Consider the following 17106-nt stretch of genomic DNA (forward strand, 5'->3'; position numbering starts at 1 on the left):
GAATTGGCAAGTACATGCACTGCAGAAACTACAGCCACCAGCAGATCAACCAGAAATCAAATATATAGAACGCTACTGTAGGCTTCAAGAAGCTGTTTGTATTCTCCTATGGCTATTTTCTAGCCAAGTATCAAAGGAAGCACACTACTATGCCAGATGAGATGACACTGAGTTATTGCCTAATAGAAATCCAACCCCTACTGAATTTTCCCACTTCGGTCTTTGCTATGGATATGTGTGCCACTAAGAGCTAAACACAACGGTAGCAAGTCCCCCTGCTAATTCCTCACAAAATGGTAAAAGATGCAAATTAAAATAAAAAAAGTAGAACGTTATTGTAGCCCTAAGAAGGGCTGTTGGGTTCTTTGAGAATCACTCCTGCCTAACAGTAAGCTAATAGAACACCCTAACGCTTTCCCTGACCAGCAGCAGCTCTCTCCCTAGCGGCATCCAGAGACAGAATGATCCGAGCAGCGCGGCCAGCGGCTAGTCTATCCCAGGGTCACCTGATCTGGCCAGCCAACCACTGCTATCGACGTGTAAGGGTACCACGTCATGCTGGGTGGAGTGCAGAGTCTCCTGGCTTGTGATTGGCTCTGTTTCTGGCCGCCAAAAAGCAAAACGGCGGGAGCTGCCATTTTCTCGAGCGGGCGAAGTATTCGTCCGAGTAACGAGCAGTTTCGAGTACCCTAATGCTCGACCGAGCATCAAGCTCGGACGAGCATGTTCGCTCATCTCTAGTGGTAACGCGTTTGCGATACTTTTTGCTTGTACTTGAAAAGCTTATCTAATTAAAAAACCTTTCTTGAATTTGACTTACCTCGAAGTGCCGGGATCCTTGTTTCCTTTGAATTACATTCCTATCCACGAGCACGAGGAACGAGTCACCGAGTGCCGACCAGCATTACAAAAACTTTTGATTTACTGAAAATGCCAGGCTGAGTAAGAAAGGGACAAAGTCACATTTGCTTTAATAAAGTATATTACAAAGTAAACTAGTTATCTCTATGATTTATTTATGTAATCCCTTAACTGTTTAGTTATTCTTTGAGATGCAAGTTTTTTTAGCCATTTTATTGGAGCATGTATAGGTAAAACATTGTTGGAAAAGTGGGAAATTATCAGAGAAATCTAATACTAAGTTTAGTCTTTTTCTCTTTTTATGTTTCAACAACCACATTTTCTTAGTCTGGACTTACTTATTTTGGCACAACTGCTGACCACCTATTTTATTTTGTCCAAACTTTTCCCCAACAGCAGAATGAATAGCCATTTATGAATAAGAACTTCAGAAATAGTCGGGAAGCTCTGTCCACAAACTTATTGGCTGTGGTTTTCTTATATGTTGTCAAAAAAGTCATTTAACCCTTTCTGTACTGAGGCATTTTTCATTTTTGCATTTTTATTTTTAACTTTCCTCTTTCAACAAGCTGTGTATTTTTTATTTATTTCACCATTTACAGAGATGTATAAGTGCTTATTATCTACTGGATAAATTGTACTTTCTAGTGGCATCATTCTATGTTTTGTTCAGTGTACAGGGAAGCTGGAAAAAAATTCCAAATGTGGTAGAATTGCCAAAAACGCACAATTGTACCTTTTTCCAACCGGCTTTGTTTTTATATCTTTTTCTGTGTGGTCCAAATATCACTACCCCTTGATTCATTGGTTCGGTATGATTGCGGAGATATTTATGTAGGTTTTATATTGTTGTAATTAAAAATAAATTAAAATCTTTTGTGCAAGATGTCATTTTTTGTGGGACAATAAATCCTATTTTGAGGACTTATTCAAATGTTTTACTTCAAATGTTATGTGTTGCAAAGTGGCAAACAATTTGGGTGCTATTTTCTGATATGGAGTTTAATTGTTTTTATATTTTGATAGACTGGACATTTTGAGCCACATAAATACCTAGCATGTTTATGATTTTACTTGTTTATTTTTATATGTGTTCTAGGAAAAGGAGGTGATCTGAATTTTATATTCATAATTTTTCATTTAATTTAGGGTCTGATTACTCTGTACAACGGTATTGCAGTATATTGAGAATATACAGCTTCTATATTATAGTTTGCCTTTAGCAGACTGTAATATAGAGATCATAATGACTGCAACGGGATCCTTGTGCCAATTGATGTCACAGGTCCAGCCCATCAACTAGATTTTACGGGTAAAACCTGAACTTCTGTATTTTAAGGTCTGCCCAACAATAGTGGCGATCCAACAAAAGTTAGGAAGGTGTAAAACCTTGAGTTGCTGCAGATTCAGGGTGCAAAGTTTATCCTCTGCAATGTAATAGTACTATTGCACTATTGGAGGCCAAAAGAGTAAAATGATTTCCTATTTGTTTAACTTTTTAAGAGAAAACTTTTAAGAATGTCTTATGCAAACTGAATAAAAACAAAACAGGCAGCGCCTTGACAACACATGAAACTTCAGAGAATGTTCCACCTTTTAACATTTGTAAAAAATGTAATTTCCTTTCCTGCCAATGTGGTAACTATACTAGAAAAGACAATGGGAGGGAGTAACACATTCTTTCCTGGCACATCATACCCTGTCACTCCTGTAATATTCTCCTCAGAATAGTTTATATAGGTCAAGTCATGTGGTGGATCAGCTATTTAATCACAGACCTGATCTGAGGAAAGTTTATAGCAGGATACACAGAAATGAACAAAGCAATAAGAAGAAACCAGATTATCAAATACAAATATTGAACCCAACGTCTGCAGTGGTTTCAAAGCGTAATAATAATGTGCCCAGGCAACAAATAATCCGCGGGTGTCAACATTCATTAACTTGTATCACTGTCTGGGAGTAAATGTTTCTGAAGTTTCCTTTGAAGGGTCTCTATTTAAGGGATTTATGTGTCTGCAAAAAAAAAAAAAAACAATACTGTTTGTGCTGAACACGGGATCAGCATCAATATCTGCTCCTGTGACAGACTGATAACTCTGAAATATTCTAAAAGGACCAGGCATGTAAAGGTTTTATCATACAAGAATCAGTAACTGCAGACATATCAAATGAGATGGAACAAGCTATTTGCCCAATGCTGCGAAATATGGTACATGTATAATATTTCCACAATGGTTTGGGATTTTTCATTCCTGGGCCAGTCATGACCTTAGTAAAAATAGGTTGGACTTAAATATCCCCCAAGGTTGAATGAAAACTTACTGGCCAGTTGGTGTTTAACCAGTAGGGCTGACCAATCCCTGGGAATGGATGGAGTAACAGGATGAGCATTTGCACTGCTGCTAAATTCTATATGTAACCACTAGAGATAACCAAGAAATGTACTCAGTGTATACCAATTTAATAAAATCAGCTGCCTACCTTAAAGGGAACCTGTCAGGCAGTTTGGGGCCACTAAAATGCCTGCATGTCTTTATACAGCTGGGTTTCACTCCTCACGCACACAACAGGAAGACAAGACAGTGAGACTTAAAGCTGAGACCCCCAAACAAAGACTGAGACACAGGTGTAACAAATATTTTTCTCATGTCTTCTAGCCGTTGTTTTTTCAGCTAGCTCACATCCCTATGTATTTCTATGGGTTCATACACACAGCTGAAGATTCCTGTATGAACCTAGTGACCCTAAGGAAAAACTCAGATGAGATCCTATTCCTGCCTCCCCTTAGAAATAATAGAAAAGTAAGTGCAAAAAACACAGATATATAGGTGGGCGCTGCCCCTAGAGCTAAAATGTAATAGTAAAGTCCAAGATGTGTGTTAAAGGCTTTATTTTTATGGACGACGCGTTTCGTGGATGAATTGTCCCCTTCCTCAGGTCCAAAAAGCAACATACACTGGATGCAATGTAGAGACTCACATATGCTCGGCTGGGGTGGGATCTAATAGACCTAGTCCTGTGGTCTTGGAAAAAATGCCTTAAGTAGTGGGTGAGCCGGTTAGAAGGGCTATGGCACTGTAGTGAGCCAGAAGAGAGGCCGATCACTGGTAGAATATGGAGTGTGAGTCTCGCTGCACGCCAGAGTATAGCAGGTGTAACAAATATACTCTGGCGTGCAGCGAGACTCACACCCGATATTCCACCAGCGATATGTGATATGTGATATAATTTCACATATATTGTGGTCCACCATCATCCTTAGTAGTTTAGGCCCACCTGGCCCTTGCATCCCCTGTGGCCATTGTCTTTGCAGGCAATATATATTTGACCTGCAACCCTCTGTAGACCCCCCCCCCCCTTCCCTGTGGCATCCCCTTCATCAGCAACAAGCAAATCATTGGCAGCAGAGCTCCATGGTGCAGGGCTGAGTGCAACAGAGCACCGGCTACAGTGCCATAGGAGCACCTGAAATGTAAGTGATTCAGTACTTTACTGCCAGGAAGGATGAATACTGTACCAGGCTTCAGCGGTAGCCAGCAGCAGGCAGCTTAAGCATCGGTACCTGCTGGAAGCAGAGCTATGGGCAGTGTCCATTCTGCAAAAAGCAAACTATAACATATGTCTGTTCACCACAACACCGTTATTGCCGTGCGTTATTGTAGAAACCCCCATGCATGTAGCATATTGTTATATTCGCTACTGTATTTTGTACGTAATCTTTCCCCTATATTCAATAAAATGTGGTTATGTCAAATGTAACTGTAAATGCAGTATACTGCAACTGCATACAATTGGGCTGCATTGTATTTGCCCTGGAACTATGTAACAATGTAATAATGTTTGTATGCAACTAAGAAATTGTAACCAAGAACGAGCAACACACAATAAAGACAGTGTTTGTATGTAACTGTAACGTTAAAATTTATCTCTAATGTTTGTATCAATTGTTAGGTCACTATGTACAAAATAATTTCCTCATAGGGGATCAATAAAGTACTATCTTATTTTATCTTATTCATCGGAACAGCATGAAGCCAAGTGCATATATAAAAAATACATCAACTATTTACACATCCTGATAACTGACTAAGAGCATTTGACACTGTTAAATAATGTGGCAAAAAGCAATTGCACAGAAAACTAATGCACAGTGCACCAGTTTTAATATATTTAGGCCACTGACTACAAAAACTGACAAGTGATCTGTGGTTTGTGGGCAGAGGAAAGACATTTTGTGCAAGTAGCTTTAGGGTCCAGAGAATATTCAGCTTACTTCTGCCAAGTGGCGCTATGCAGAAATATCCGGATGGAAAGGTGCTGTAAATGGGTCCACATAATCCTCCAGCACGTGAACAGTCATTGCTCCGGGCAGTGCTTTGTCTTTTATTTCTCATGCTCTGGAAAATGGGGACTGCACAGTGACCTCAGCTCTACATATAGGCAGAGGTTTAGTGGTCCCAAACTGTATGACGACTTACCTTTAAAGGGTACATCTCTTTCTAAAATTATTTTTAAAAATCCTCCATCCTTTATCTATTATCCTACTATCCTTATCCTGCGTATTTATTACGTGTAGAAATTGTGACTAAATGTTTCTCTTGTTCTCAGTGCACCAGTTGCCTATGAATTGAGATATCATTCATTCTTTTAAGAAAATTTAAATTAAGAAACGGCAGGAATTTCTGTTTTTCCTTTTGATGTAGGAGAAGTATATGTATATATTTCCCATGCAACATTATATTCAGTCTTCCCACTTTTCTAACCTTCCAATATGCAGGTCACCACTTCAGTGAAAGAGTTTTACTGGAAATGATCACATACATATTTTCTTCACTTTATTTGTAAATTTCATTTTTTTTTTTGCATCTTCTAAAAGCACCTTCTATTGTTCGGCAAGGACTTGGATATTACATCTTGTAGAGTAAGGCAGGATAAAGTGCTATAGACCAGGAGGGAAGTAATGGTTATTTGATGCTTGTGCCTGACTATAGATAATGCATCACCCTTCCCAAAAGCATCAGTGCCCAGTTAAGATACATTATTTTCATTCTATGATCATTTTCCTCTAAATACGGAGAGTTACACCTCAGTGGAGACAAGAGTAATGGTCATTTCTTTAAAGCTGCACAGTCCAATCCTTAAATGTAGGACTTGACGTGCTCTAGTGTGCGATTCAATGAAGATATAACTGCAGATGTTGTGTCATAAAGAAGATATTTTGATTTCTAGAACATTCAGAACAAAGTGCATTCTAGGTTAAGGATATTTGCAGTGTCCCATCTTGGTATACTTATATTATTTTTACTTATACTAAAAGAATTCATGCCATAGTCATTGGTTATGGGGCAGGGGCGTAACTACAGTGGTAGCAGCCATAGCAGCTGCTATGGAGCCCACAGTGTCGGGAGGGGGGCCCCATCATCTGACCTGTCACACTAAAGCATATTATATAAATAACATTTATGTGCTGTATATATGATGTGTATATTCTGTATGTATATATATATACTGAGAAACAGGATGTAGGTTTATTCTCATATATTACAAGGTTTTGGTTTCTTGGAAATGTTATATTTATAAATCAATCAATAGGTCTTAGGACTGTAAAGTTCAGCTCTTTACAATATACACCTTAAAGGGGTATTCCAGGAATCAGCATAATTCATATACAAATGGGCACTCAAAATATAAGCTAATATTTAATTAGTTGTTATTTAATATTTTGCTCCCCTTAGCAGAAAATGCTGGTGACATAGACTGTAATGAAGAATTAAAATGTTACTGGCCCTTTAATCAGTCCGTTAATTTCCTCCGCGCGGTCCGTTGCAGAACAGAAGATGGCCGCCGGTCACATGTTCACATCACATGTCCATCACCTGCCTGGGCAGGTCATGTGATCACCACTACTTTTGGCTGTTGTCGGTTGGTTGCAGTGCATCCAGTATGGCCAGTGTTGTGGTGATGGCAGTTACACATCATTACTATGGTAACAGAGCAAGCAAGTCTGTTATATCATCACTGCTAGCAGAGCATAAGTGGTAGGAGGAGTTACTGAGAACCAAAGGATCATGGAACTTGTAGTTACCAGTGGCGGCCATCTTAGTGATAACTCCACCTACTTTAGAGAGGCCATAAACTTTGTAAATCATAAAATCTAATTATTTAAGCTCCATTTTGTGACTAATGACATTGAGTATTGTTGTATTCATTTAGTTATATCATCATGGGTTTTTGTGTCAGACGTTCATATTCCCGGAATACCCCTTTAATTATCTGCATCTGTTTTTTTAAAAAAGAAACTTTTATAGATATCTGGTTAAATATCGGTGTTCAGCTTTTAGCACTTTTTTTTTAGGCTACATGCACATGACTGTATATGTGTGCCATGAGCTTGCCACAAAAAATTGCGGATAACTTACCGCACACGTAGATTGTGCATGCAAACATGAGTATGGCGCAGTCCTATTCCTTCCCGGATTTGCAGTGGGGCTGTTCTCTGTCTGTTGACATCGGCGGGCTGAGCCAGGATCACCTGTGGATGTCAGATGCAAGCAGGGGAAAAAAAATATTTCCTCCATGGCAGCAACTTATATCCTAAGGTTTGGACAATAGTATTTATTAATGTATTTATTAATTTATTAATATTTTTTTGGGGGGGAAACAACTGTTAGCTAAAAGAAGGTGGCATTTAGTTAATAGGGCTCTAAGGGAAAAAATCACTAGCTGTATATGTGAAAAATGTGGTGACAGATTCCCTTTAACTGGCACAAGTTAGTAGTCACTAGTGTGAGAAGACGCTATACAGACAGTCCCCGGATTAGGTACAAGATAGGGTCCGGAGGTTTTTTCTTAAGTTGAATTTGTATGGAAGCCGAAACTGTATATTTTATCATTGTAGAATTTTTTTCCCCAGTGACAATTGGAGTTTAAACATTTTTTGCTGTAATGCGACCAAGGATTATCAATAAAGCTTCATTACAGACACCTTACAGCTGATCACTGCAGCCTGGAACTATAGTAAAGCATTCAGAGAGCTACACCAGAGGTCAGATGGGTTGTCTGTAAGTTGGGTGTCCTTAAGTAGTGGACTGCCTGTATACAGTTTTTGGGAGTAGATAGAAACACACTCAAGCTGATAGCTAATAGCAGTGGCCTTATTGTGTCCCCAGGACACTGCTTCTCTATATCTCTCACTTACTAAAAAGCTTTAACATCATCTTACAGGACATTATAAAGATGTAATATGTAATTGCGGTGAGATAAACACTGACAGTTTTTGACGTTGAAGTTTTGAGTTGAATTTTGAGGGAATTTCTAAAAGTCAAAAAATTTTTGAGATTTCAACTTCACTGAGAATATAAAATTAGGAGAGAGCAGAGGAGGAATAGGCCTGATAGATAGGGAAAGAAGCATTGTCCTCTGATATATTCTAAAATTTCTTCTATCCACTAATAGAAGTGTGTGGGTCCCCTCAGAAATAACATGGGGGTCATGGTGGAAGGAGATGAGGAAAGGGCCAATCTACTGAACGTCGCCTTCTCAACTGTCTGTACCCAGGAAAATCCCCTGGTGGAAGACGCAATGAGGAATAATGTAAATTCTTTTTGGAATGTCAACAGTTTAACCCAGGAAGAGGTATGGCGCCGCCTCGCAACCACTAAGATAGATAAATCACCGGGGCCAGATGGCATACACCCCCGGTTTCTGCATGAGCTATGTACGGTGATAGACAGACCGTTATTTTTAATATTTGAAGATTCACTGAGGACTGGTTATGTTCCACAGGACTGGCGCATAGCAAATGTGGTACCAATATGCAAAAAAGGATCAAATAGCGGTCCTGGAAACTACAGACCCATGAGTCTAACTTCTGTGGTGGGGAAAATATTTGAGGGGTTTGTTAGAGATGCTATCCTGGAGTATCTCACTGTGCACAACCTTATAACCCAGCATCAGCATGGGTTTATGAGAGATCGGTCCTGTCAGACTAATCTGATTGGTTCCTACGAGGAGGTAAGTTCAAGACTGGATCTGGGGGATGCTGTGGATGTTGGATATCTGGACTTTTCAAAGGCATTTGACACCATGCCACATAAAAGGTTGGTATATAAAATGAGACTGCTGGGAATAGGAGAAAATCTGTGTATTTGGGTAAGTAATTGGCTTAGTGATAGAAAACAGAGGGTGGTCATTAATGGCACATTCTCAGATTGGGTTGACGTTACCAGTGGAGTGCCACAGGGGTCAGTATTGGGGTCACTTCTTTTTAATATTTTTATTAATGACCTTGTAGTGGGTTTACACAGTCAAGTTTCAATATTTGCAGATGATACTAAGCTGTGTAAAGTAATTAATACTGAGGTCGATAGTTTAGCATTATAGAGGGATTTGTGGAAGCTTGAGGAGTGGGCAGAGAAATGGTTGATGAGGTTTAATGTAGATAAATGTAAAGTTATGCACTTGGGCCATGGAAACAAAAAGTATAATTATGTTCTAAACGGTCAATTACTTAGTAAAACTGGAGCTGAAAAGGACTTGGGGGTATTGGTGGATGGTAAACTTAATTTTAGTGACCAGAGTCAGGTGGCTGCTGCTAAAGAAAATAAAATTATGGGATGTATCAAGAGAGGAATAGATTTTCATGATAAAGACATAGTTTTGCCCTTATACAAATCCATGGTCAGACCACGCATGGAATATTGGGTCCAGTTTTGGGCACCAGTGTATAAAAAGGATATAGTAGAGCTGGAACGGGTGCAGAGGAGAGCAACAAGGATTATTAGGGGAATGGAGGGATTAGAATACACTGACAGATTACAAAATTTGGGATTTTTCAGTTTAGAAAAAAGACGACTGAGGGGAGACCTTATTACAATGTACAAATACCTGAACGGGACAGTCCAAGGATCTCTCCAAAGATCTCTTTATAGCTAGGCCTGTGACCAGGACAAGGGGGCATCCTCTACGCCTAGAGGAGAGGCGATTTTACCATCAACATAGACAAAGGTTCTTTACTGTAAGAGCAGTGAGACTATGGAACTCTCTGCCGCAGGAGGTTGTTATGGCGGACTCTATGTACATGTTCAAAAGTGGCCTGGATACCTTTCTGGAGAGAAAAAATATCACGGGTTATGGGGATAAAACATTTATTTAATTCTTAAAGGTTGGACTTGATGGACTTGTGTCTCCTTCCAGCCTTATATACTATGATACTATGAATACTTTTAAATTATGCAATGTTCATTAAAAGGTTAGTGACCATGTAAGTTAGGAAAGGTTTTTTCTGTTTACCTCCCTACCGCGCTATAAAATAGCAGCAGAAATTCAAGTCTCCTCCTACGTGTAACCATGCTAATGCCTGCACATGAATAAACCTAAATATTAGAGTTCTAAAAGGTAATTTATTAGTTTTATATGTGTTTTTTTTAACATTGACATTACAGTTACTATCCCCCAAGCGCAATATCTGGTTCCTGTCATTATGTCCTTAACTATGATAGAGTTTGTACCATAATCCAAGATATAATGCTGGAAACTACGTAATACCTGGAAGCATCACAGGACAGGGAAGCGTAGATTAAGATGTTGTGTGCCCATATGCAAAATGTAATAGCTTTATATTCTGCATATCATGAATCACACATACTGTACATTCTTCTTTAAACCTATCTTTCTAAATGGTACTTCAATATTTGACACATATTTTATTTTTCCCACAAATAAGGTATTGAGAACCCGTCAGCTGAATGTAATATATGTGTATGAATATGTGTGCATTGTCTCTTCCACATGCCACCTGTCAGGCTCTGTCACCTCAGTCCATTTACACATTGGAACATATCTGGACCAGGCTCCTCATCTCGTGGCAGCTAATTAATCTCACCCGATTCCTCCGGCAGCCCACTTGTCTCTTCTTTGTGTCAATCACCATAAGCTGATGCTATACGCACAGTGTGCTCTGGACTCCTGTATAGTCTGCCTGCTTTCCCTGTTGACATACAAGGGTGTGAGTTATAATTACATCTCATGGCTCTGCAGGAAATTCATCTGGGACGTGTTATTTAAAGCAGCAATATAGGTTTCTGCGGAGATTGAGTGATAAGCAGCCCAGAGAGAGGGCAACCTGACTATTCCAAATCTGTCTTGTGCTGTGCAATAGAATAGTAATTACTTGATATATTGACTTGCAAACTAAGCGTATTAACTCCATGCGTTCTTTGTAGCTCACTTATCAGACTTTAAGTTCTCTTGTCTATCCAAATGTTACCCTTGTTTTTTTCTATTGCTCTCCAAATGTTATCCGCTTCGTGTGTTGAATATATTAAGATAATTATGGGAAATTCAGTACTTTACTTAACATTTGGAACATTCCTTTTGTATTGTAATGCAAATTTGGGAAAGCAAATGAAATTGCTGGTTCTCAACAGTAATGGAAGACTATTTTCACTGTTGAGTATTCATTGTTTTATCCAGTCTCTTCAAATATTAATGGACTGCTTACATTATCAGATTTACAGGGAAAGTTATTCATGGAAAGTTTTCTGAGAGATGGCCATAACTGGATATATCTGTTTTTATTCACAGTGAAAGGTGCAGGTACACCATGAGAGGTCATGTGGATTCTGTTAATAGCATTGAGTTCCTGCCGTATTCGAACATTGTGCTCACTAGCTCGGCTGATAAGACCTTGTCCCTGTGGGATGCTAGAATGGTAAGTCAGTCATATGTTATGTCTTTCTGCTTCCAAAGCTTGACACATGCAAAAATACATCTTCCGTTGAGGTAGGCCAAAATGGTCAAAATATTGATACGTTGGACATTTTGACCAGTCACATATACAACTGCATTGTTGGTTCTGACACTTTTCTATAACACAGCAGCTACATTTGTCAGCAATATATGCTACAGTAGCTCTTCTGTGCAGTCATACGCATCAATGAGTCTTGAGTGCTTATGACCTTGTTGCCGGTTCACTAGTTGAACCTTTTTGGACCACTCTTGGTAAGTATTAAAGGAAATCTGCCATCAAAATAAAGAGTAATAAACCAGGGACACTTACTTATAGATCCAGGCACTGTGACTGAGGTAATCTTCTTATTTCTTATCCATGGCCTCCTTCCTTCTTTGTAAATGTAACTTTTATATTCTGAGGGGGTGTATAAAGGATATAAGAAGATTACCACAGTCACAGTGGCTGGATGTAAGTGTCCCTGGTTTATCCTTCTTGGTTTTGATGGTAGATTTTCTTTAATGCTTACCAAGAGTGGTCCAAAAAGGTTCAACTAGTGAACCGGCAACAAGGTCATAAGAACTCAAGACTCATTGATGTGTCAGAAATTCTCTATGGATATCAAATAATATTTTCATGTAACTGTACAGTTGTTAACCCCATAAAGAGATTTTAGTTGTTGGTCCTGTTGGCATTGCAGTCCGACACTGGTCATAGAGATTATATGGACCGTCACACATGCAGGATCAGCCTTTCCTAAGTGGCAAAGATGGTAAAACCCCCTTAAGCCGCAAGTTAAAGCCCAAGCTGTGTAAAGAATAACTTGAAATAACTGTAATACCGATTCAGTTCTATGATTTATATTATAATGGATTGAAACAAGACATATGTCTATAAAGTTCAACCAAGAAAGGGATTGGATGAGGAAGGGATTTAAAGGTAATAACGCTATATCATAACCAAACCATCAATGTTATTTTGATGCAAAAAGTCATCTACACCTACTATCCCCACCGTGGCCAGTGCCCGAGGCGGGCTATTCCACAGATTCACAGTTCTTACAGTAAAGAAGCCTTGTCACCTCTGTTGATTTAAATCTTGTTTTCTCCAAACAGAGACAGTGCCCCCTTGTCTTTTGATTTTTGACTTTAATTTAACTTTCCACCATATTTTTTGTATGGACCATTCATGTATTTAGACAAAAAACATGCCCCCCCTAATGTAATGTAAGGAAACTGCTGGTGCTTTCATTGCAAAACTATGGAGATCAAATACTAGTTTGTGTATAGTGTCCCATATGAAGACATTTGGTTCTTTTTGTTACTTTCATCACTGACTTGTTTTCCTTGTGTTATTCCACTGTGTGAAGATATGTGGCTTATATAAAGGTCAGCATATGGCAACTGATCTATTCCACTGTAGGCTGTAAGATGCAACATTCTGTTCATTGGACAGTAGAAAGCGTCTGTACATCTGCCTCTGTTCTGGGGAATTCACTGATCTACGAATATGTTACACTTTATTAAACTACCTTAAATACTGCAGTGTGTGATGTAAATTAATTAGAATTCCAGGAGAGATAGTAAAATCTCAAATTTTATTGTTAAGATTTTGTTTTTAAACTTGGATCACAAAGGTAAAATTGGCCTGTTATTACCACTGTGCCCCCTGGAATTTATTATGTGTCTTAGCTAATAGGACAGTAACCTTGTATTTTCATGCAGAGACATCCATAAAGGGTTACAACCCCCTTGGCAGAGTGGGAATCTGTAATACATTCTTTACTCATATTTGCGATGGCTCACCAGCTTTCTGTGTCATGGCCAGTAGATAGCCATCGATGGCCACCCATATTTGCTTTCTGAATGCAGAATGCATCATACTTCCACTCACATCTTACTCCTAGCACAAGCAAATATTACTGCTGCTGGGCAAAGAACGGGCACAGCGGCTGCTGCAATGGCCATGTTGTCTTCTCCCCCACCATCAGTCTTTGCTAGCCATAGATTTTAGCCTGCTGCAGCTATTTAGGAGAGAGCCAAATATGTCTACCAAGGAAGTAGAGAAAGGAAGATTTCATTTGCATGAACTTACAACCAGAAGAGCTGTTTTTTTCTTAAATGCAGTCAGTATCTGTATTTAATAAAGCACCTGAGTAGATGATGGTGATGGTGAGGTGTTACATGATGTTTATTGTACTGAAGGTAATATTACTATTGACTATCCAGACTATTCACTTACAAAGGAGTTTTTCAAGACAAATTTCCTGCTGTACTTTTATGATGAAAGAAAGTAAATATTGTGAATTTGGGTACAGTTTTTGGGGAATGTGCCTTGGCAGTTCTTGTTTAGGGATATGTCATGCATTCTAAGAGGCATAGCCCTGGATCTGAATTGGAAATGATGTGGATTTACTAGTAAACACACTGCCATACATGGTACTGTGCTCAGGGGAGGATTAAGACTGCCCTGCACCCTGGGCTGTATGACTATTCTAGCCCCTACAATTCTGGGATTCGTTTCCAATATATGGTTCTAGAATGAAGCTTCTTAAGGTATAGAGGATGTGTTTCTTCTGCCTGCTCTCAATCTGCAGTTTCAGGACCTTTGGAGACCCTTCAAAAGTTTTTGAATGGCTCTTGTGGACATGTGTATTAAGAGCAGGAACAGGAAGCAATGGGCCCCCTAGAAGTCATGGATACTGGGCTACTGCCCAAGCTGCTTATAATCCACTATTGACCTTAGGATTGAACTTCCCATAGGCTACATGACCTTCTAGCCTATTAAAGAGTATTGATTTGATGAACAAATAAGAACAGATAATATTTATGACTATTATTTATTTTAAACCTGAATTATTATCTATTTGGAAAAAATACTAAAACAAAACAGTCTTGGGAAACTTCAGAAAAGAAATAAAACAGAAAGAAATGTAATGTCTGCCCTTTTAAAGGAACACATCACCAACTTTTACCGCACCAAACTGCCGAAACTGGCCAGGAATGAAGTCAGGCCAGGTATGAAGTTTCCTTTGTAGAATTCTCACTTTTTATGCGACAAGTCGAATCTTTTCCTATAAAGGCTTGACTCCAAAGTTGTTTGAAAAAAAAGAGCAGACCAGAATCATAATTTGCCTGAGATAAATTGCCAAGATGCCCCATCCTGGAGTCTGTAATACCTGGAAACATGGTTTATCAAAGATAAGAATCAGCTCCCCACTATTCCTTTAACAGCCTGTATCTCTTATCCTATAGCTAATAAAACACAAAGCAAGTAGTCTGAAAGATGAGATTAATGATCAATGATAGAAAAACTATGGTTCTCATCACTAGAGAGCTCAAGATAGAAACATCTGAATTCACTCTCCCCCCTACAGGCTCTAAAAGTGACTGATCTCAGGTACAAAAGTCTTCTCTTCTCTGCTCATTTGCATCATTTTTTAAATTGGGGAAAAAAAGGTGAGATTTCATATCAAATAGGTAATTCTATAAAGGATATTTCATACCCAGTGTGGGGTAGTTTACTGGGGTAAAAGCTGGTGACAGTGTCCCTTTAAACTTAGTTTAAAATAGCTCACATATTTTTTGTCAGGTCATATTAAGAATTTGTGATATAATGCCCTACAACTTATAATAATTAAAGACACTTGGAATAAGCTGACATTATGGCTCTACATTCTATTTTGTTGAAAACTTTATTGCGTAGTTCACCGTCTATATACTCCAATCCTTGAAGAGGTTTCATTAAATCTTCTGTAAATGGATATGGTGGTTTAATATGAAATTCTCTAAAACCTATTGGCTTCTTTTAGTGAACCTGCAAATGTAATTATAATCCCATGCCTAATTAATGGCCATGTACAGAGTAGTATGCAGGGAGGACACATACCTCCAAATACTGTACTTACTTTTGCTGTATCATTGAGGTACTAATTCTAAGTAATTGACCCAAAATGCAATTGGGAAAGATCAAATTCTCAAATCACTCTTCTTTGTCTCTAATTACCATCCTTGTTTTAATTGCCTCGTTAATAGTTATCGAACTTGTGGCCAACTTTTTAATCAGCTTCCTTAATTAGAAATTGTGTCTAGAAGAGAGCACCAGAGTTGTGATCTGTGTTAGGACATGGCAAGCGCCATTGACCCATTCTGTGCCATTTAGCAGACGCAACCAATCAGTAAGCCATTCTTTTCTTCTTTGGTTTGTAACAAGGAGAAGTGCGGAATTGAATAGAGCGCTTGTCAGTGACGCTCTTCAGGTAATGGATGAGTATTAAGATACAATAATTATAGTTGGCATTAGGAAATAGCATGCATGATTGGATAGAAGTAATGGCTTCAGTTGTGATATAGTGATTAAACATATGCCTTATTCTGGTCCAATGAAGATTCTTTCTTGGAGCATATTCATCAATGCGTTGCTGACATCAGCCCACTCATGATTTAATTGATGTTATTGTGGGCTCGTGAAGGTAAATGGTCGATGTTGTGACTCATCATCTCAAGGGCTAGGGTTAGAATTACAGTGCGTGCAGCTGGATACGCACCCTGTCTATGTGATTCGGAAAATTATTATTTTCACTTGGGTTTACGTAAATGTGTTTGGCTTTTGTAATCCTTAATATATTAAAGGGCCCTTTATAGTCCTACAGCCTATAATGCATTCTGAGGTCTTAAAATTTCTTGCTGCGATAATGGAGTACTTGTTTTGAGAATTGCTCTATTGAAATTGCATTTCCCTGACAGTGGTAATTTAGGTGAGGTTCTGAGGACGTCAATGAGCAACATTTTATTTAGCAAACAACATAATGGTTAATGGATAAATTCATGCATACATAGAAACAGATGCATGTCTTGAAGCTTTTTAACACGATTTTACTGTGACTCAGTAACTAACAAGGTCATCTGCATTCTGCCATATAAAATATATAAAACATACTCAATACAACAACACAATTCATCAATATTGTATCATAAAAATATCAGCCTAATATGCTATATAAGACTACCTTGTAATTCAGGGACCAGATACAGCAACACCCACAAGACAGTGAGCCCTAAATCTCAACCCACCAATTTCCCCCTACGTAACAGAGGTCGACAGAGAAACTGGTCGACAATCCCTCCTTATGCCAAAGTGCAAAACACGTAGACTAGTACAAAACAATACAAACGGATAATAATGGTTGCCAGAGACAGTTTACAACAGAGAGAGCAAACAAAGTATAAAATCACAAAGGTAGTAGAGTACTCTGAGCAAGAGCCAAGGATCAGAAAACCAGGAAAACAATGAGCAAGGATAGTAACTAACAGGAAGAACCTTATAGTCAGCAACCTAGGAGAGGTGGGCAGGACTCTTACATGATATCAGAGCCCCTGCCTCAATAATGATTGAGATATAACTCACAGACATAACAGAGAGGTATTTAGTATAAGGAGCTGTCAATCACAACTGGTTAACTAGCTATGAACCAGAGCTTATTCTGCAGAAAAAAATACAGGTGTGGTGCTAAA

General features: G+C 38.7%; 1 protein-coding gene across 3 annotated transcripts in view; it reads left to right on the plus strand.

Moving 5' to 3' along the window:
* The window catches only part of SPAG16 (sperm associated antigen 16), a 666704-nt gene that overhangs the window by 403515 nt on the left and 246083 nt on the right, over nt 1-17106 (plus strand). For all 3 annotated transcript variants that reach the window (XM_072121363.1, XM_072121365.1, XM_072121364.1), the window contains exon 13: nt 11449-11575. In XM_072121363.1, coding sequence (XP_071977464.1) covers nt 11449-11575 — 127 coding nt within the window. The remainder of the gene's footprint in view (nt 1-11448; nt 11576-17106) is intronic.

This window comes from Engystomops pustulosus, chromosome 8, assembly GCF_040894005.1.
Source record: "Engystomops pustulosus chromosome 8, aEngPut4.maternal, whole genome shotgun sequence".
Classification (NCBI taxonomy): domain Eukaryota; kingdom Metazoa; phylum Chordata; class Amphibia; order Anura; family Leptodactylidae; genus Engystomops; species Engystomops pustulosus.